The sequence below is a fragment of the Nomascus leucogenys genome, chromosome 12 (genome assembly GCF_006542625.1).
Source record: "Nomascus leucogenys isolate Asia chromosome 12, Asia_NLE_v1, whole genome shotgun sequence".
Lineage (NCBI taxonomy): Eukaryota > Metazoa > Chordata > Mammalia > Primates > Hylobatidae > Nomascus > Nomascus leucogenys.
The window spans coordinates 34,004,129-34,026,589 of record NC_044392.1 but is presented as its reverse complement, the minus strand read 5'-3'; the positions used below and the strand labels follow the sequence as shown (position 1 = coordinate 34,026,589).

Sequence of the window (22,461 nt, the reverse complement as noted above, 5' to 3'; positions counted from 1 at the left end):
TTAACTTAAAGCTTTCTGAGATGAATGTGGAGGGTCTGTATGATTATTAAGCATGTGATCTGTTAATATTACCTATGACAGCCATTGTAAACTAAAGATAAACACACAGAGTTTGACTATTTAATTTACTTGACCAGTTACCTCAGTGCATTTTAAAGTGTGTTTGTGTAACAAGACATTCATCATAATAACTAACATGTATTAAGTACTATCTGTGAGACACTGCCTAAGTTATAGGTATCATCTTATTTAATTTTCATAACAACAAAAAACAAAAATGTAGATATTATTAGTAGTACCATTTTAGAGATGAAGAAACTTGTGTTTAGAAATTTACAAATGTGCCCAGGGCGACGTGACCAGTGCTGTTTTCTAAGGTTCAACAAAGACGATATCATACATAATTCAGACCGCAGATCTACCAACATTCAAATGGATCTAGTCCTCGAGTGTTATTTTCTAACTCCGCTTTTAGATGCACCATTGTATAGCCCTTACAACTGGGCCTGTCCCTTCTGTAGACATCGGAGTACCTGAACTCCACAGAACCCCAGGTTACACACTAAGGACACAGGTTGTTAGGGCTCCTGGATGAGGGTAAGTGTGTTTATTTTAAACCATGTGCTTTTGGCTACTGAGCTTATGATTTCAAAGGTGAAAGCTTAAGCACATTATTAGACTTCTCAAGGAGAGTTCCCCTAGATTGGGAGAAAAGTTGACACTGGGTAATATTAAATTTTTCTTTTAAAACCAGGGCTATTTTGTTGTTGTTTACAATTTTAAGAGTCTGGACTGAAAGAGTCATGAAGTGCAGCCACCTATCTGACCTCTTCCCCCAACAGTTAGGGAATTCGCTCTGCCCCCAAGCCACCCAACCTTCCCTTGCTCTCCTGAATGGGACCCTGACAATTCCCTGGAATTGTAACCTCTTCCTTACTGCTGAGGCTAAGAAGGGATCTTTTCTACTTTACTCCATTTAGGGTTTTTCTTTATATCTGTGTAGATTGTGGCTTTTTGTTTTTTCTTTTTAATTTTATTTTAAAACAGGAAGAACAGTTATCTGATATTAAAAATCAAGGAAGCAATATTTGTATTGGTCACAATAGGCTCAGACTAAAAGAATTATGCTGTAAGTAGTTGTATTGAAGAATATTTGAAATGCTTTTAAACTATTTGTTTAAAACTATACCTATTTATATAACTGACCAGATCAAATTGATTGTATCTTTGGGTGGCACCAAATATGTTGGCTTCTTGCATGGACTGATTATTCTGAAGCTCATGATTTCTGTGGGTCTCAGGTGGGTGGAAGTTCCCATCTTAGTCCTTAAGACTCTTACCCCAATTGTAAGAGCTGAGGAATTCTGTGATAGCTATTAAGATAAGAGATATTCCTAAGAAGGAATATATTATTACAGAAATTTTCAAACATCAAAAAGGTTGAAAGAATAATGTAACAAAGCTCCATGTGCTTGCTTTAACTATTGTCAACGTATGTCCAACCTTGTTTCAAAGTCAGTCCTGGACGCATCATCCATAAGAGGTCTTCCTGAAGACATTCAAGAGGGAAGTCTTTGCTTTGGAACCCTGATGTGATCACGTTAATCATTGCTTCTATGCCTGTAGCTGAAGGAACCGCCAGCTTTTTCAGTCCTCTAATCCTTCTGCTTCCCTTTTCCAGGGCCCAGTCATATATGCACAGTTAGACCACTCCGGCGGACATCACAGTGACAAGATTAACAAGTCAGAGTCTGTGGTGTATGCGGATATCCGAAAAAATTAAGACCTAGAACATATCCTCAGCAAGAAACAAAACCAAACTGGACTCTTGTGCAGAAAATGTAGCCCATTACCACATGTAGCCTTGGAGACCCAGGCAAGGACAAGTACATGTGTACTCACAGAGGGAGAGAAAGATGTGTACAAAGGATATGTATAAATATTCTATTTAATCGTCCTGATGTGAGGAGCCAGTGTTGCATGATGAAAAGATGGTATGATTCTACATGTGTACCCATTGTCTTGCTGTTTTTGTACTTTCTTTTTGGGTCATTTACAATTGGGAGATTTCAGAAACATTCCTTTCACCATCATTTAGAAATGGTTTGCCTTAATGGAGTCAATAGCAGATCCTGTAGTATTTCCAGTAGACATGGCCTTTTAATCTAAGGGCTTAATCAGTGTTAGCATTTATTGTAGTTGGAGGATGGAGATGCTATGATGGAAGCATACCAAGGGTGGCCTTTAGCACAGTATCAGTACCATTTATTTGTCTGCAGCTTTTAAAAAATACCCATTGGCTATGCCACTTGAAAACAATTTGAGAAGTTTTTTTGATGTTTTTCTCACTAAAATATGGGGCAATTGTTAGCCTTACATGTTGTGTAGACTTACTTCAAGTTTGCACCCTTGATATGTGCCATATCAATTTCTGGATTCGTAATAGCAAGATTAGCAAAGGATAAATGCTGAAGGTCACTTCATTCTGGACACTGTTGGATCAATACTGATTAAGCAGAAAATCCAAGCTTTGCTTGAGAACTTTTGTAATGTGGAGAGTAAAAGGTATCGGTTTTATTCTTTGCTGATGTCCTTTCTGCTTGAAATAACAGTCACCATACAGCTAAAGGAGAGGAGTTTCTTTCCTTCTAAGTAGGCAGAAATGGGATCATTATGTTGCCACTCTCCAATCTCCCAGAGCTCGCTCTCTAGAGAATCACCTTCTTTTGCTTTTTTTTTTTTTTTTGAGGTAGAGTCTCACTATGTTGCCCAGACTAGCCTTGAACTCTTGGGCTCAAGTGATTCTCCCTCCTCAGCCTCCCAAGTAGCTGGAACGAACTATAGTTGCACCACTGCGGCTGGCAAGAATCACCTTCTTTATAAAGCGTCAGTCATGCTTCCAGCAAGAGGCAGCATCAGTCATGGTTTTATAACAGCTTCATGGTGCCTCAAAGACTGTTGAGGTTAATGAGAGCCTAGATTAGACAGTTTGGCTGTCCTTCCCTAAAACTTGTTTTCTCCTATTCACTACTCCCCACCCCACTTAAAATCTAGGAATTTGTACTTTTTACTGGGAATGGAAAGTGTGGTGAACATCATTCAACACTTATGTTGTCATTTCACCCATTTTCTGAACTTTGTTTGTTTTTTTTTTTTAATTTCCCCCCTTTTAAAATGTCCGAAAGCCCACAGTTATGGGAAGAATACTGTCTAGATGGTCTGCAGAACGTGTTTGGGGTGAGTGGGAGTGAGGGGCAATGTTACTTTTTCTCCCCTCTAGTTTGGAGTCCATTATGAGCTGCTGCTTTTTCTCCTAATCTTGTCATCTTCTGGGGATGTTTGAAGGCTGAGTTCCAAGAGAATTCATAAAGGGAATAAAACAGGATTGAGATTTCGAGGTGTGCACAAGGTGGTAAGATAAAGGGCATATGAGTTTCAAAACTAACGCTGTCCCACACATGAAGCCTTTTGTTTTTTGAGGAGCTATTTTTGTTATTCTTGTAATGCTCCACCTTACATGCCACGTCTGTGAGTCAACAGGGATCAGGTTTGGTCACCACACACATCTGAAGCTGGGCAGCGTCTGCTCTGTATTCTGTGTGGAATGGAGAAAAAACGCCTGCCCTGCTGCCTTCCATGTTCATAGGCCCAGCCCAAGAGAGTGACACACAGTGACACAGTGCTGGCCCTGAGACATTTCCACAAAGTGGTCAACTCTGCCTTGCATCCTAAAACTTTTTGGACATCTATTTTGAAAACTACAGGAGCCTTTAGAAGGCCTCTTATGTGTGTTTGGAGGGGAAGGGTGTTGCGATTGTCACCATCCTTCAAGCTGACACTCCTGGTGAGAGCCTTTGCCACTGTGAAAACCTCATAGCTGACTAAGGCTGTGCTTGAGGGTACAGAGGACACACATTGTAGACAGGCCTGTGTCATGTTTCCTTACAGCCGTCTTTTACAGAGAAAAGGGGCATTGTTTTCTCACTCCTTTCTCAACAGTTCCTGTGAATAAATGAAACATTTCGGAGCTCCCTGAGAGCAGGAGTGCCGGGACCATGTGTTGGTGGAGCTGGTGCTGTGGGGGCCACTCACTCGAATGACACCTGGAGGCCTTTTCCTCCCTTACCACTCCCTTCCCCAGCCCGACTTCTTGGCCTCCTGCCCAACCAGATACCTCAAACTCTGTCAGCGCCCTGGCATTCTGGCAGAGAATCCTCACCAGTTCTCACCAACCTTCCCCCCAGGCAAGGGCAGCTGCCAGCATGGTGCTCTGCCAGGACAGGTTTCCCTGAAGGAAGCTGCTCACACCGAGATGAGCCTCTTAGGGCAGGACCTCTTCCCAAGCCCCGCACACCCACCCCTGCAGCCCTTTTGGCTCCCCTTTTTCCTGTGCCTCAGCAGATAACTGGTTGCAGATAACGAACTAGGGTTGCCTAAAGGGCACATCTGCCCTCTCCATGTCTTCGTCCTGGCAAAAAGGGTCCTCTTAAAATTATGTGCTAATTCTGTACGGGAGCACTCAAAAGGCATTACTTAGAGATTGAAATTTCAAACTATCTGTAATTTTTCAATGGAAATGTATCAGCTAGGGAAAAACCATCAAGCTCATTATTATTTTTTGATCTTCAGTTGTATTTTTGTGAATATTTTAATACATCTTTCTCAATTTCTGGATTCTGTTGTGTGCTCATTTTGACCAGAATAGAAGAAGAGATACGCTTTTCACTCATACCATTCCAGCTACACCTGCCTTCTTTTCTTCAAAAATGCTGTCCATGTGCCTGCTTCTGGGCCTTTGCACATGCTGTTCCCTGGGCCTGAAGCACGCCTTCTGCAGATATTCCTGTGGTTTGCTCTCTGACTTCCTTTAAGTCTCTGCTCATATGTTACCTCCTCAGGGAGACCTTCTGTGATACATAAAAGCAAGCCCCCCACCCCACCGCCTCAGCCTTCCTAGCCCCCTCAATTCTGCTCTAGTTGCTCTATTTCTCTCCCTGTCTCCCAGTACACACTTGTCTGTTCTCCCCCACTAGAACATAGGCAACAAGAGGCCAGGACCTTGCTGTTTTGTTCACTGCTTCGTCTGCAGTAAGGGGAACAGTGCCTGGCACTTAGCTGCTCAATACATGTTACCTGGGTCGATGAGTGGGTGGAAGGATTCATCCATTCAGCAGCCTACACTGAGAACAGTCCTGTGCCAAGCACTGTGCTAAGCATAAGGAAACAAAACAAAGAAGATAAAGCTCCTCAAGGAGCTTGCCACAGGGTGGAGGTGACAGGTGACATGAATGGAAGTAACTAATAGTTACCAAATATTTAGCGTGAGCCAGGCACTTTGCATTTCTTGCTCTATTATTTCTGTGAGTTAATAGTAATTGTACTAATCTTAATCCCATTGTTTGAAAGATTATATGGCTTGCCCAGGGCCACTTAGCTAATAAAGGTACAGAGAAGAGGGGCTGGGCCTGGGGCTGCTGTTTGATCCAAAGCCTTGTTCCTAACCACTATGCCCTGTGGCCTCTCACACCAAAAGGAAGTACCAAACTGCTTCCTTACTCAAATAAATGTGCTGTGTGCCTGAAATGCAGTTGCAGTTTTCTCCCAGTCCCTTAGGAGCTGGTTAGGGAGTCCCTTAGGAACTTGAGAGGGTAGTGTAGTCTAGGTGGTAGGCACAGCTGTCTGAGATCTTTAACCTCAGTCTGGAAGACAATATGGTGACTTAATTTGTTGAGAACTATGTTACAAATAATGTGTTACTAATAAAACACTGAGGCTTTGCAGTGACTTAGTAATTTTATAAATTACCATGGATTCACAATGAGCCCCTGCCTTGCATAACTTTGGGCTTGCAAAGCCTAATGCGTTCTTGAGTGGGAGAGGACGAGTTACAGATGGCAGGAACTCCCCTGGGAGTAATTCTCACATGTGAACAGCATCCATCTTACGTGATGTGACGAAAAGAAAAGGGATGCTTCCTCCACCACACAAGGGCAGCAGTGAGTGACGGAATCACATTTTTGTCATCTCTGCAATTCCTTCCAAGTCAGCACTAAGTGTCGGAGGGCATCCACCCGCTGGGGCTCTGGTTTCCAAGCTACATAGGGGCCTTGCCAACCAAAGATGGACTTATGATTTATGAAAGCAGCTTCCACCCCTGAGGGAGATGAGTTGAGCTGTGTTTAGAGGAAACTCAGATACTCTCTCACCCCAGTTGGCTCCCTTCTGACCCCTCTGGGTAGTTCCTGTGCTAACTGGACTGGGAAACCTCTGACTTAATCCTTCCACTGTGTAGGGAAGGCGAGGGAGCAGCTACGGGCAGGAAAGTGGCATCTGTGGCATTGGTAGAGCTGGTGGTAGGAACCAACCATCTGCTTTTATGGCAGGCTCTCCCCTGCACTTTCCTCTTGCATAGTCAAGATATTTTATGAAAAATTTCATTTTTTTTTTTGTAGAATTACTTTAATGGAATTACCCTTTGACATAATTGGAAAAAAAAATTTTTTTTGAGACAGAGACTTGCTCTGTCGTCCAGGCTGGAGTGCAGTGGCATGATCTTGGCTCACTGCAACCTCCACCTCCTAGGTTCCAGTGATTCTCCCACCTCAGCCTCCCCAGTAGCTGGCATTACAGGCACGCGCCACCACACCCGGCTAATTTTTTGTATTTTTAGTAGAGATGCCCGCCTCAGTCTCCCAAAGTGCTGGGATTACCGGTGTGAGCCACCGTGCCCAGCCCCTTTGACATAATTCTATCAGCCTACACTGAAGTGTGTCATAAAAAAAGAGTCCTAGGAAACTAGCTACTTATTGTACTTTACTGCCAGGATGGCTTTGAGAACGTTGTTCCCTGTCATACATTTTTCAGTTTTATAAAGACCCACAGCACAAATATCTCTCTGGATTTAATACCAGATGATATGGTTGAGATCTGTGTCGCAGCCTAAATCTCCTGTCGAATTGTGATACCCAGCGTTGGAGGTGAGGTCTGGTGGGAGGTGATTGGATCACAGGGGGTAGATTTCTAATGAATGGTTTAGCACCGTCCTCCTTGGTACTGTTCTCGTGATTGTGAGTTCTCTCGGGACCTGGTTGTTTTAAAAGTATGCAGCACCTTCCCACTTTGCTCTCTCGCTCCTCCTCCCGCCACGTGAGACGTCTCGCGAGAAGCCTCACTCCCCCTTTGCCTTCCGCCATGTTTGGAAGCTTCCTGAGGCCTCACCAGAAGCCAAAGACGCTATGCTTCCTGTGTAACCTGCAGAACGGTGAGCCAGTTAAACCTCTTTTCTTCATAAATTACCCAGTCTTGGGGTTTTGTTTTTGTTTGTTTTTTGTTTGTTTGTTTTTTGAGTTGGAGTCTCACCCTGTCGCCCAGGCTGGAGTGTAGTAGCACGATCTTGGCCCACTGCAACCTCCACCTCCTGGGTTCAAGCGATTCTCCTGCCTCACCCTCTTGGGTAGCTGGGATTACAGGCATGCGCCACCATTCCTGGCTAATTTTTTTTGTGTGTTGTAGTGGAGATAGGGTTTCACCATGTTGGCCAGGCTGGTCTCGAACTCCTGACCTCAGGTGATTTGCCTGCCTTGGCCTCCCAAAGTGCTGGGATTACAGGCGTGAGCCACCACACCTGGCCTGCAGTCCCAGGTATTTTTTATAGCAGTGTGAAAACAAGTAATACATCAGGAAAACTGTTACTTATGAAAATTTTGTTTCATACTAGTCGTGTGCACTGACTTGTCACTGATTGTATTTGTCTCTTTGCTTTTGCTACTCTCTAGGTCCTAGCCAAATTTGTGGGTCACTTTCTACCACTGTACACAGATTGTACACTCCATATACACTTTGTACATTAACTTTACTCATAGCTTTATGTGTATCTTGGATTATGTTCAGCTCTATGATCTGTCTCAGTTTTTTCCAGTGATACAATAATAGATGTATCCTGATTTAGATAGAGAAAGTAGGTAGGCAGAGATTCTGGCCATGGCATCAGAGAGATTCATAATGCCAGCCACAGACTTACTCTTGACTCCACAAAAACCATTTCACAAATTCCTATTGCTGCCCAAAAGAGGTGAAAATAAAAGTATATGACTGGCTGAGTGTAACAAAACTACATGACAGGAATTACAACTCACATACAGCCTAGAGTCACCATTCTGTTATACCCTGTTCATCAGTGATGGAAAGCCAGGTTCCTATGTGCTGAAAGTTCATCTCTGTTATTGCAGGTATGATTTCCACTGGTATTAATGAGCTTGAAATATGAAGGCCACTTAAATTTCCCAGAGGTATCAAGTGATGTGGGGATTTCAGAGCACGTATCAACTCACTTCAGCAATATTAGCATTTTTGTTTGAAATACCCAGTTAGACAGGAAACTTGAAAGATAATTGTCTCAATTATTTGTATGATCATACTGAAAATTGCTTAAAACTTTCTGGTTGTTCCTTCTGGTTGAAGACATTAAAAGAATAGATCCTATTATGCCCCATAGGTTATTTGATCCTTTTGGAAATGAAAAGATTGACTGATGATTGATTGAATTTTCTACTTTTTATTAAATTGGTGAGATGGCAAAAAAAGAAAAATGTAAACATATACAAAAGAAGAGAGAATAGTAGAATCAACCTCCATACACTTATCTTCAATACTTAACTTTATTCAGCCCCTTTTTTCTTTTTTCCTCTTTTCTGAATTATTTTAAAACAAATCCCAAAATCATGTTAAGTGCATTCTTCACTGTACATCTTTTAAAAATGTGGACATTTTCTTACATAATCACAATATCTTGTCACATTTAACAAAAACCTGTTCTAAAACACATTTTTTAAAAAACAAAATCCTTGGTTTTATATATTATTACCCAGTTAGTATTCAAGTTTCCCTTGTCTTAAAAAATGGATTTTACAAGTGGTTTCTTCCAGTCAGGATCCAAACACGGTTCTGGTAAAGTTTTTTTTTTTTTTTTTTTTTGCGTATTTTTAAACCCAAAATGGGATCATGGTGCTCTGCAGTTTGCTTTCTTCCCTTAGCATTATGGCAGAGAAGTTTCAGCATGAACAACTAGGTCATTAGATAATAGCACCTACAGGACTTTCTCTTTTGTAGATGCACCAGAATATTTTAAACCATTTCTTTTTTTCTCTCTCTTTTAAACAGTTTTGCTCTTGTTGCCCAGGCTAGAGTGCAATGGCGTGATCTTGGTTCACTGCAATCTCCACCTCCCAAGTTCAGGTGATTCTCCTGCCTCAGCCTCCCGAGCTGGGATTCATGCGTCACCATGCCCTGCTAATTTTGTATTTTTAGTAGAGACAGGGTTTCTCCATGTTGGTCAGGCTGGTCTCGAACTCCTAACTTCAGGTGATCTGCCCACCTCGGCCTCCCAAAGTGCTGGGATTACAGGCATGAGCCACCACACTGGGCCTTTGCATTTTAAACTATTTCTGAACTTCTGGATAGGCTGTTTCCAGTTGTTTTGTTATTGTCTATTACAAGTAGTGCTGTAATTGTCATTTGCCTTCATGAGCTATTAAGGAAGAAAAGCCAAATAATTTGCAGGCTCGGAGAAGCAACACAGAATCAGTCACGTCCTTGGCCTTGGAAATGGGATCTAATATCTGAGAGCAATGAAAGTGGCTTGCAAGCTCCCCTGCCCTCCTCACATCCTTCCTAAAGCCATCAGGAGCTGGCCACAGAGTACACTGGCTGCTCTCAAGTTTGACTGAGTCTTGGGTTGTTAGAAAAACAACTGGGAGTGGAAGGCAGGAGGGAGCTCTAGAATCCACGGGAGACCTGGCTGTGTTTGCAAAGAAGAAAACATAGACGTAAAGCTCAAAGGGGTCCGTAGGGAACTGCTGCTTCCAGCTTCCATTTCCTCCTGCAAACAGGATGTGAAGCTATTGTCCCTTCTTGGCTCAGGCTTTTGGATTTGTTTGTCCATCCATTTCTTCACTGTGGGCTTTGTGGAGCTGGCCTTTAGTGTTCCAGAATATAAGGAAGGGCTGGGTTGGTTGGTTGGTTTGTTTTTTAAAATCTCCCTACCTCTGTGAAGAGGATGTTGTGCAGATTTGCTTTCAAGCCTTGCCCTCCATGCTGTGGGGCTGACAAAATTCTGGTTACTTTGCCCTTCAGGGCATTAAATAATTTCAGGTATTTGTACCTGAGTCACTGCTCTGCTATGGGAGTGGGGGATAGAACAGCTAAAAACCATCTTAAGGCCTGAGGTTTCTCATTCTCTGATAAGGACTCCAAGGAAACTGAATTTCAATACTAGAGTACATTCTGAGTTCTTTCTCTGCCTTTGAATAGAATTATTTTTTAAATTACAAAGTTTCTTTTAAAAGAAAGAACTTTTAAATATATTTTGTAGGGAATCTCTTAGAATGTACAATAGACTCATAGGAATGTGGAACATTTGGCCGGGTGCAGTGGCTCACGCCTATAATCCCAGCAATTTGGGAGGCCAAGGCAGGCGGATCACTTGAGGTCAGGAGTTCAAGACCAGCCTGGTCAACATGGTGAAACCCTATCTCTACTAAAAATACAAAAAATTAGCCGGGCGTGGTGGCATGCTCCTGTAGTCCCAGCTACTCGGGAGGCTGAGCGGGGAGAATCACTTGAACCCAGGAGGTGGAGGTTGCAGTGAGCCGAGATCATGCCATTGTACTCCAGCCTGGGCGACAGAGCGAGACTCCATCTCAAAAAATAAAAATAAAAAAAAAGAATGTGGAACATTTTACAAAACCTTGTCCATGGTCTTGCCGGCCCAGCAGAATCCCAGATGTTTGTCTATAATGCGTCTGGATGTTCCTATCTGAGAAAAAGCCTTAGTCTTTTACTTGTAAGCTATTCCTGAAGAAGGTTGCCTCAGCAGAGGGGAAAACTTTCTGAAACGCTTGCTGAAGTACCTGGGTCCCAAGAATGTCAAGCATCTGTGGAACACACAGTTCCCAGCAGCCAGCAAGTCCCACACTGCTCAGTGTCCTGCAGCCAAGGAAGCTGAACTGAGCTCATGGGGTTACAGGAAGATGAAACAACACTGCCTCACTGGCAAGGAGATCACACTGCTGAGTGCTGCCTGAGTCCCTCTGACACACCAGGCTCTTGGAGAGGAGGTCGTGGTAATCATTTAATGCTGACTAATTGAGGTTGAGCAAGAGAGAAAAATACCCGAGGGAGATACATGAAATAAACTTAGGAGGAGAGCTTGTACTTGGCTGGAAATAACTGGCCTTCTTCCATATCCTCTCTAAAAAATACCTTAAGAGAAAGTAAAAAATTTGTGGTTTCTATTGTAAATTGTGTTGATTCAAATTAATTTCAAGCTTTTAGATTGTAGTTCTATGGCTACCCATCACACCTCCTCCTCCCATCAGTAGGCATGCATTAAAGTCACGGCAAAATGCAGGTTCTTCCGGTAGAGGCAGAGAGGTCATATGAAGGAGGATAGAGAAATAGGAGCAGCTTAGCCAATGTAGTACCTGTGCATTAGACTAATATCTAATCTGTTACTAAGCACTAATTTGACATCCTGGAATCACAAGAATTGGATAACTACATATTGATAAAATATGCCTGATATATTTTCTCATATATTAGTAACTCCCTTCTCATCCAAGTTGATATCATTCTGTGCTATAGAAACATCTCAGTTCAATCGGTGGTTTTGTTTTGGCATGTTAAGGTTAATGGAGATAGGCACAGACCTACACTCTACTATATGGCAGCCACTGGCTACATATGGCCATTTAATTTGTTTGTTTTAGACAGGGGATTCTGCTGGGCTGGCAAGATCATGGACAAGATTTTGTAAAATGTTCCACATTCTTTTTTTTTTTTTTTTTTGAGATGGAGTCTCTGTCGCCCAGGCTGGAGTACAATGGTGGCACGATCTCGGCTCACTGCAACCTCCACCTCCTGAGTTCAAGTGATTCTCCCCCCTCAGCCTCCTGAGTAGCTGGGACTACAGGCGCGTGCCGCCACGCCCGGCTAATTTTTTGTATTTTTAGTAGAGATAGGGTTTCACCACATTGACAAGGCTGGTCTTGAACTCCTGACCTCAAGTGATCTGCCTGCCTCGGCCTCCCAAAGTACTGGGATTACAGGCATGAGCCACCACACCCGACCCTACTTTTTTTTTTTAATGAAAGAGATGGGGCCTCACTCTGTTGCCCAGGCTTCAGTGCAGTGGTGCAATCACAGCTCACTACAGCCTTAAACTCCTGGGTTCAAGTAGTCCTCCCACCTCAGCCTCCTGAGAGCTGGGACTACAGATGCATGCCACCACACCTGACTAATTTTTTTTTTAATTAATTTTTTGTAGAGATTGGATCTTGCTATGTTGCCCAGGCTGGTCTTGAGCTTCTGGGCTCAATCAGTCCTCCTGCCTCAACCTCCTAAAGTGCTGGGATTAGCCTGGGCAACATGGTGATGTTCCCAAACCAAACTGAGAGTCAGGCTGCTATTTCTCGCAGCCCAATAATGAGATGCAGATGAACTGGGGAGGAAGAGAGTTTTTATTTCTGTAACCAGTTACAGGGAGAAGGCCTGGAAATTATCGCCAGACCAACTCAAAATTACGAAGTTTTTCAGAGTGTATATACCTTCAAGCTATATGTCTGTGTGTCAGTGTGCATTAATCTAAAGACATAAGTGATTAACTTCTTTTAATCTATAACTAAGGTCTGAGTCCCAAAGACCTTCTTCTGGAGCCTCAGTAAATTTACTTAATCTAAATAGGTGTAGGTGCTGGGGTGATTACCCTTATCTTGTCTCCTGTTAAGTCATAAGGGTTTGGGGAGTTCCTTTAGATCCCAGTTAACTTGTTTGTGGAGGCCTGGGGAGTTTCTTCAGACCCCCAATAAAACTTGTTTAATCGTAAAAGGGTCCTGTTAAGAATTCCTTCATTATCTTGTCATGCTTCAAGGCCCAGGAAAAGCCTAGGCACAACTCTTGGTGGGCTCTTTGTTACAGTCCGCCCTTTGTATAAGGGCACTGGCTCAATCAGCTTTAATGTTTAACCTAGCTACTCAGTCAGAGCTGGGACAGTTGTAATGGAGGCCTGCGTTAGTGAGACCTGGCTTGCCACAGTGGTACCCTGTCTCTACAAAAAAAAAAATACATAAAAAATTAGCCGGGTGTGGTGGCACATGCCTGTAGTCCCAACTGCTCAGGATGCTCAGGTGGGAGGGCTGCTTCAGCCTGGGAAGCGGAGGCTGTAGTGAGCCGGGATTACAGGCATGAGCCACCGCACCCAGCTAAACTTAAGTTAATTAAAATTAATAACATTTAAAATTTATATCCCTAGTCACATTACCACACTGCAAGTGTTCAGTGGCTACATGTGTGTCTTGTGACTGCCATATTGATCAGTGCAGATACAGAACATTTCCTTCATTGCAGAAAGTTCTATTGGATGACACTGGTGCAGACCACGCAGGGGTTGGCAACGTTTTAGATAGTTGTGTCAGGTTATATGCACACAAGCTCAGAATCCTCCACAGCCTTTTTTTTTTTTTTTTCATGGTGGGGATGGGGGTACCCCTCACAGCGGTGGTCTGGTGGCTGACACTTTCTGGTGGGTAGACAGCATACACTCTTTGCTCACTCAATATGATTTATGGCCTATGATGTCCCACACATTGCAAAGTGCTACGATGCATCTGAGAACCAGATAGAGCTTGCTGAAGGTCTTCTAAGCTTTGACCTTATGCCGAGTTCTGGGATACAAAGATGAGGGCTGGCTGGGCATGATGGCTCACGCCTGTAATCCCAGCACTTTGAGAAGCCGAAGTGGGAGGGTTGCTTGAGCCCAGGAGTTTGAGACCAGCCTGGGCTACATAATGAGGCCTCTATCTCTAGAAAAAAATTAAAAATTAGCCCCAGCTACTCAGGGATAGTGGGCGGTGGGGGCTGGGGGCAAGGGTGGGAGGGCGAGATGGGAAGATCACTTGAGCCTGGGAGGTCAAGGCTGCAGTAAGCTATGATCATTGTGCCGCTGCACTCCAGACTGGGTGACAAAACGAGACCCTGTCTCCAAAAAATAAAAATAAATTAAAAATAAAGATGAGAGCAACAGAATCCCTGCCACTGATGAGTTCAAAGAGGAGACAGCCCCAAACAGCGGCAGTCCTGGAAGAGCCTGGGGGAAAAACAGGGACCAACTGATAAACCCAACCCATAGCAGTCAGAAGCAGGTGCTTTGAGGCAGAAGCATCTGAAAGACACTGGCACAGACATTCCAGCCGGAGCAACGAGTCACAAGGGTTCAGGGTAGGAGAGTGGGGCCAGTGTGGTTGCAGCATGGGGATTTGGGTTGAGCCAGGCCTTAAAAGCCTACCTTCCAGGCTAAGAAATCGGTATGTATCCTGAAGGCCAGATTTGAAGTAGAGTAATAAATGGGGATTGGTATTTTAGCAAGCTTATCCTACCAATGGCTGAAAATCTGAAATCAGATGGAAATTTGAAATCAGGAGACCACTTAATTATGTGGCCATTCCAGAGCTCAGTCAGAGATGAAGGAAATGGATTTTCAGCAGCAATGGGAATGAGAGGATAGGAGGGGTGTAAGAAATATGTAGGAAGATGTTCAAGAGCCCTGGCAAAATATGACTGGCTCTGGGATTGGAGGAGTCTTGACCGCAGGGGCTGGTACTATTAACAGATAGGAAACCAGGGAAAGGTGGGGGTGAAAGGCTGGGGTTTGTTCGGAGTGCAGCAGGAGGGACAAACCTAACAGTCCATTTAGCAAGTAACGAGAACCATGCAAATGCTTGAAATTGTTCAGTCCTTAGTTTACTTAGCCTCTCTCAATGTCTTTGTTAATTTTGAGCATCCTCCTTAAAAAGTCCACCTCTGATTTCAATATGTTCTTCCTCCATTATCTGTCAAATCAACGCCTTCATCTCTGTCTCCACTGATACGTCTTTCTTGCAGGCCACCCTAATTCCAAGCTTGCAACAGCAGCTATCTCCCAGTCTTCATCTTGACTCAGCTGTATTCTAACCCATTCTGGATAAAGAATGGTGGTCCTTCTAGTTTTTTTTTTTTTTTTTGACAAAGTCTCACTCCATCGCCCAGGCAGGAGGGCAGTGGCACGATCTCAGCTCACGGCAACCTTGGCCTCCCGGGTTCAAACAATTATCCTGGCTCCCAAGTAGCTGGGATTACAAGTGTGTGTCACCACAGCCGGCTAATTTTTTTTTTTTTTTTTTTTTGTATTTTTAGTGGAGACAGGGTTTCACAATGTAGGCCAGGCTGGTCTTGAACTCCTGACCTCAAGTGATCCACCTGCCTCGGCTCCCAAAGTAGTGGATTACAGGCGTAAGCCCCCACACCCGACCCTACTTTCTTTTTTTAATGAAAGAGATGGGGCCTCACCATGTTGTCCAGACTCAAGCAATCCTTCTGCCTCAGCCTCCCAAATGCTGGGGTTATAGATGTGAGCCACCATGCCTGGCCAAGAGTGATGGTCTTTCTAAAACAGAAATATGGTCCACGCACTTCCTTGGGAAAGTCATTCAGTGCCTTCTACTGCTGGCAGGATAAGGTCCCAAACTCTACCACCTGGCCCATAAGGCCTGAGGGCATGCAGCTCCTGCCGCCCTCTAGTCATCACACACACCTCCCCTTGTTGAGGAGAGCTCCCGCCAGACCAAGTGGAGCTCCAAAACTTCTCCAGCACCAAACGCTGTGTCCCAAATCTGTAAAGCTCTTCACCTGGCTGAGTCCTGTTTCCTCTCTCAGGAAGCTTTATCCAGCCTTCTAAAGCCAGGTTAGGGTGCATGCCAGGCCCCTTCATAGCTATGCGTTTTAATGATCTCTTCCCCCAGCGGAATTCTGAGGGCTTTACCTGTTGTATTAATCCATTCTCACACTGCTATTAAAAACTACCTGAGACTTACAGTTCCACAGCGTTAATAGGAAGCATGACTGGGAGGCCTCGAGAAACTTACAGTGGCCGAAGGGGAAGCAAGTACCTTCTTACCATGGAAGAGCAGGAGAGAGAGAGTGAGGGTGGAAGTGCCAAACATTTTTAAACCATCAGATCTTGTGAGAACTCACTATCATGAGAACAGCATGGGGGCAACCTACCCCCATGATCCAATCACCTCTCACCCGGCCTCTCCTCCAACACTAAGGATCACAACTCAGATGAGAGTTGGGTGGGGACACAGAGCCAAACCTTATCACCCTTGACCCACAACAACCTTATGAAGTGGATACTATTATTATCCCCATTTTACAAACAAGGGAAAGAAAGAACAAAGAGGTTAAATAACTTACCCAAGGACACAAAGAAGTAGCAACTGGATCCAGTCCAGGGAGGTCCCAGGCCCACGTCAGTAACCACCATGCAGAGTATTTCTTACTTCTCGTTGTAACCCTAGTGCAGAGCCTGACTAGTATAGTTGATGTTAAGTAATTTTTGTTTACCTCCATATTGTTTACTCATTCAGTAAATATTAGGTTTCTACTTCTAAGGTAGTCTGTAAGAATTAGCTTGAAATGATCAAATGAAAATATTATGGGCCAGGTGTGGTGGCTCATGCCTGTAATCCCAACACTTTGGGAGGCCAAGGCGGGTGGATTACCTGTGGTCAGGAGTTGGAGACCAGCCTGGCCAACATGGTGAAACACTGTCTCTACTAAAAATACAAAAATTAACTGGGTGTGGTGGCGCACGCCTGTAATCCCAGCTACTCAGGAAGCTGAGGCAGGAGAATCGCTTGAACCTGGGATGCAGAGGTTGTGGTGAGCCGAGATCACGCCATTGCACCCCAGCCTGGGCAAAAAGAGAGAAACTCCATCTCAAAAAAAAAAAAAAGAAAATATTATTTAATGAACTTATTAATTTACACTTTCTGAAGACTTACTGTTTGTGCAGGCACACTGGTCTCAGTGCGAGAAATAGAGAATGAGAACAATACCTTTACCCTTGAGTTGACAGGCATGGGGGTCGTGACAAAATAAATATTTTTAGAAGATCATCACTTTTTCATTCCTGTTCCTGAAGCCTTCGTGGATTATTTATGTCTGCCTTCTCCTAAAAATAATTCTATCCAGGATGCCCCGAGGACGTCATGCTGGAAGTTTTCTGTAGGTAACGAGGGGCGCCGCAGTGGTGCTAAGTGCTGAGGCTGCAGGTCTGAAGACAAAAGCCTCCAGAGCGTGACCAGGAACGGTTCGTTTGGCTGCAGCCACAGTAAGGAGCCAGTGCTGCCACCTGCTGGCCAAGAGCAGCTTCGCCCACACCCATCCTGTTAGGAGGCTGAATCACACAGCCAGATGGAGGAGGGAAGGGATTTTATCACAACTCGCTTAGTTTAGAGATGAGGAAACTGATGAAAAAGGGACTTGCCCAAGGTCACGTAACTGGTTTGTGGCATAGTCAGAACCGGAACCAAGTACAGGGTTCCTGCAAAACCTGATGCACGCTCCTCTGGATTCAGGCACATGGAACTTAACCTTCAAATTGCAGTATAGTCTTTTCTCGATTTTTCCTTTCTCTCTTCCCTCCCCCACTTTCCCTCCCCTCCTCTCCCTTCTCCTCCCCTCTTCCCTCCTCTCTCCTCCCTTCCCCCTCCCCCCATCCCTCCCTTCTCATCTCTCCTCCCCTCTGCTTTTTTTTTTTTTTTGAAACCAGTTCTCATCACTGCACTTCCAGGACAGGGGAAGCACTGGGGAATGAGGCATCCTAGCTCTGTGGAGGGAAAGGGAGCTGGTCAACATATGCTTTAGGTATTTTTGGTTTTGTTTTTGATTAATAAACTTTATTTATAGAGCAGTTTTAGACTCATAGCAAAATTGAGTGAAAGGTAGAGAATTCCCATATAGCCCCTGATCCTACATACTCACAACCTCACCTGTTAACAGCATTCCCCACTACAGCAGTAAATGTGATACAATTGAACTCACATTGACACGGCATTTTGACCCAAAGTCCATAGTTTACATTAAGAGTCACTCTGCTGTTATACATTCTATGGGTTTGAACAGATGTATAATGATGTGAATCCCCCTTCAGAGTAATGTACAGAATAGTGTCACTGCCCTAAAACTCCCCTAGGTTCCTCCTGTTCATCTCTCCTCCTCCCACCCCACTGGCAACCACTGTCTCCATAGTTTGCCTTTTCCAGAAGGTCACACAGTTGGAACCATAGAGCATGTAGCCTTTTCAGACTGGCTCCTTTCACTCAGTAATGTGCATTTAAGGTGCTTCTCTGTTTCTTCATGGCTTGATAGCTAATTTCTTTTTAGTGCTGAATAACATTCCGTTGTCTAGATTTACCACAGTTTATCCGTTCACTTACTGAGGGACATCTTGGTGGCTTCCACGTTTGGGTAATTATACAGTTGCTATAAATGTGCAGGGTTTTGTGTGGATATGAGTTTTCAGTTCATTTGGGTACATGCCAAAAAGCACAATTGCTGAATTGTATGGTAAGAATATGTCTGGTTTTGTAAGAAACTGTAAAACTGTCTTCCAAAATGGCCGCACCATTTCACATTCCCTCCAGCAACGAGAGTTCCCATCCCTTGCCAGCATTTGGTGTCTTAGATTTTGGCCATTCTCATAGGTGTGTGGTATGCTTTAGTTTTTTGGTAATTTGGGAGATGAACTATTAGTTTTAGAAATCCTCACATTCATTAGCACTATCTACCCGTAGAATCAAAATCACAGGGAAGCCTGGTGGTGTTGAGTTACAGAAAACGTGAATACTTGCCTGCAGTTCACAAAGGGCACAGGAGTGAGACTCATGCTTTTGGCAGCTGTCGGGCAGCTGAGTATGAACCAGACTAAGGTGGTTGGGGCAGGACCCCAGAATACTGTCCCCTGAGCCTATGTTCAAGCATGCAGAGTGGCAACCAGAGGATGCTAAACTCGAAGGACATGACTTGACTTTATCATGATCACTGCCTGCAGTTATCACCAGGAAGGCCTAACACAGGGTGCAGGATATTTAAAGAGAAGGAACAAGTATAACCCAATAAGGAAGGCATAGGCTAGAGATAAAGGCCACCATCCAGAAAGAGTGCCCAAAGGCCCACGTTCCTTTGCCCATCAGCATTTAGACATATGTTTTAGTTTACTTCTCTCTCACTGGCTAATAGCAGACCACAGTGGGCTTCTTTGTTTCCTGTCTGTACCGTCTGTTCTCTTTAAAGTAAAAAAAAAAAAAACTGTCTAAATACAGGATGGGGAGAACTTGTTAGAATACATGTGACAGTATTAAAGGCTAATGCTTATGGATCTCCTTCTGTATACTAGGCAGCGGTTTTTTTTAAATGAAGGAAAAAATTGTTTTTTGAGACAGTCCCACTCTGTCTGTTGCCCAGGCTGGAGTGCACTGGCATGATCTCTGTTCACTGTAACCTCTGTCTCCCAGGTTCAAGCAATCCTCCCACCTCCACCTCCCGAGTAGCTGGGACTATAGGCACATGCCACCACACCCAGTTAACTTTTGCATTTTTTTTTTTTTTTTTTTGGTAGAGACAGGGTTTCATCGTGTTGCCCAGCCTGGCCTTGAACTCCTGAGCTCAAGCAATCCACCTGCCTCAGCCTCCCAAAGCACTGAAATTATTGTTGTGAGCCACTGCGCCCAGCCCTAGGCAGTGTTTTTCATGTAATTCTCAAAAAAAGAACCCCACAAAACTCCATGCAGTATGTACTACTATTATTTCCACTTACAGATGAGGAAACTAAGGCACAGAGAGTAAGTAGCCAACTTGGGATTATCTTCCAGATAATTGGAATATGTCCACAGTGACTCCAAAAATGGCTGCCAAAAAAGTGAAGGTGCATAAGTGGTTTTAATAGGACTCTTCTAGGTAGAACAAAAGAAGTAAGAGTCCTCTCCTATTCCAGATTGGCCAATCTATAGCTCATATATAAGAGAAATAGAGATAAATTTGAATATATTCAGAGACAAGTGACCAGGATACTGAGGGAACCGAAAACAAGGAGCTGGTAGGAGAAGCAGAAGGAACCGGAGATATTTAGCTTGCAGAAGGCTCAAGAGAACCATGAGAGGTATGTTCAAGGGTTTGAAGGGGTCAGTGAGGAACAAGTTTAAATTTATTCTGTATGATTCCAAAGAGTAGAACTAGGTCCATTTTGTGGAAGCTAAAGGGAACTTGAATCTTTAGATGGTCAAAGCGATTTTTAAGACAGAAAACACTGTTTCCTGATGGTTTGCACAGACAGAGAGCCAGAAAAAGTGGACTTGAATATGCTTCGACAAGGGCACACAATTTCTAGATTTAGGCTCCAGTTCAGCCACTTCCACTTACTGGCCAGATGATCTCAGGCAAGCCAAAGCATCTGCCATTCTCACCATTCAGGGTTTACAAGGAGAAGATAAGGGCAGGTCCCAGAACTCTCTGTATCTATAAAGAGTTGTACAAATGTAAGGAATTGTTATGATTAAGGCATTAGCTTATTATGACAATGTAATCGAAATGAATCTGAACTCAGAGGCTGTTCCGCTGGGTCTTCAAGTTGTCCAGGTTTTGTATGTGTCACTCCTTCCACCATGCAGGATTTGAACACAGCTCTATTATATTACAGTAGAATGGGCTCAGTGAGGTTTACATGTGCATCTTTTTTCTATTGGACATGTGAGCTTGCTGAGGTCAAGAATTGTGTCCTTCATGTTTTTATATCTTAATCTCCAGTACTTAGTCAGGGATTAGTGTACAGTAATGAGTTGGAAAATTGTAGTGGGGTGAATAAGTGAGAGAATGAATAAAGTACAAAATAAGGCAACTGGAAAGCAAGGGATTTCTATATTGCAGCATGGGGCGAGCATGCAGCTTCCAGGATGACAGCTTTGAAGGGGACAATACTTAATCGAAGTTTAGTATTTGATGTGTTTATTTTAAAATCAGTCATCTAATATTAGTTTGTTTTTACTTGTATGGCACATTGTAATTTTCAACACTTTTTAACCTTCACTATCTTATTCAATATTCACAAATGTACACTAACATAGGGAAGTTACGTGGATCAGGCAGGGTATATGTATCAGGCAGGAATAAAGTGTGCTTACGGCAGAGCTCATGTTAGAACCGAATGTTCTGATTTCTTAGCTTGGAGCTCTTTCGTCCATGCCAGGCCACCAGGCCTCTGTGGCTAACCTCGTGGTATCATCTGGGTCTGTCCAACCTCGTTTGTGGAACTCAGTTATGTGATTAGGAGAAAAAATGCACAGCCTTGCTTTTGCATCTGGGAAATGATGAAGAATGAATGTTATTTCTTAAATATAAAAAAAATACAAACTCTAAATATGTAAAAGATACCCATGTAAAAAAAATTATTAATATTTTAATTTTTAAAATGATCTTTATTTTATATTAAACATATTTATCTGACATTAAAATTTTATTTGATATTTGATGCATGTGGTTAGAGGGGCTAAGACATCACCCTGGCTTTGGAAGCGGCAGTCAGGCCCTACAAACATGTATCTTTTCTAATTCTGTCTTTGTAGACCATGACAAATGTTTGCTATTTGTAATATTGTGCTACCTCCAAAAGACTTAACAACTGGACATTTAAAAATAAGTATTTTCAGTTAATATACTAACTAGAAACATGTCTTTTGCAACACACGATGTCATACCATCTTGAGATTAATAATTTCTAATATGATACAGTTTTGCATGGGCTGAAATAAACAGGTCAAGCTAAAACAACATGAATGGTAAAAGCAATTTTTTGTAACATTAGGAAGAAGTAAACCATGACACTCCTGACCCTTTTAGGCTCTCCAGAAAGAGAAGAAATCAACATGTCTGTTTCTGTGTCTGAAACAGAAGAGATTATGTAGGAACCTGGAGCGGGCCAGCCACGCAGAAAGGTCAATAATAGATAATCACAAGGACATAGTGCTTATTAAAATCTTTTTTCTTTGACATGTTAGAAATGATTGTCCACGGTATTAGCTCTCATCAGGAATTTGCTTTTTTGAAGATCCTGAATGTTTACCCTGCCTGCTACAATTTTTTCCCATGATGGGAGACTCAAGATCGTCTGAAGCCATTGGTCTTCTTTTAACTCAGAGGTTGAGTACCACGATTCCTGAGAGGAAAGAAACAGAACAAAGAAATCATTAGTGCTTCTTGACTTTTGTAATCAAGGTTAGTCCAATATCAAACAAGGCAAAATGTCTTTGAGCTTTCAAAACCATGTGAACCCATAGACAAAAACGAATCTTGCTGTCCAAACTAGGATACTGACACAGCCCTCTTTAAATACACATATATACTCATACATTCATTCACTTATTCAACAAAACTGAGTATAAGGCTCTGTGCTAGGCACTAAGTGTGGTTTTTGCTTTCAAAGAGTTCACATTCTCAAGGAGAGGAAAGACACGCAGACAGATGTAACACAAAGTGGAAAGTGGCCACAAAGAAGGGCAGAGAGAGGGCATGCTAAGGGGGATTTGGATGAGGGAG

At 43.3% G+C, this 22,461-nt stretch overlaps 2 protein-coding genes across 5 annotated transcripts in view; one reads left to right on the top strand and one right to left on the bottom strand.

The window, feature by feature from the left end:
* Positions 1 to 4,672, top strand: part of MPZL1 (myelin protein zero like 1) — a 70,560-nt gene extending 65,888 nt beyond the window's left edge. For both annotated transcript variants that reach the window (XM_003258819.2, XM_003258818.2), the window contains one exon: positions 1,682 to 4,672. In XM_003258819.2, coding sequence (XP_003258867.1) covers positions 1,682 to 1,706 — 25 coding nt within the window. In that variant the 3' untranslated portion in view covers positions 1,707 to 4,672. The remainder of the gene's footprint in view (positions 1 to 1,681) is intronic.
* A 16,647-nt stretch (positions 4,673 to 21,319) lies between these two features.
* The window catches only part of ADCY10 (adenylate cyclase 10), a 104,600-nt gene continuing 103,458 nt past the window's right edge, over positions 21,320 to 22,461 (bottom strand). For 2 of the 3 annotated variants that reach the window (XM_003258821.3, XM_004089823.3), the window contains one exon: positions 21,320 to 22,081. In XM_003258821.3, the coding sequence (XP_003258869.1) occupies positions 21,920 to 22,081 (162 nt within the window). In that variant the 3' untranslated portion in view covers positions 21,320 to 21,919. The remainder of the gene's footprint in view (positions 22,082 to 22,461) is intronic. The other variant, XM_003258820.4, reaches the window with a different exon arrangement.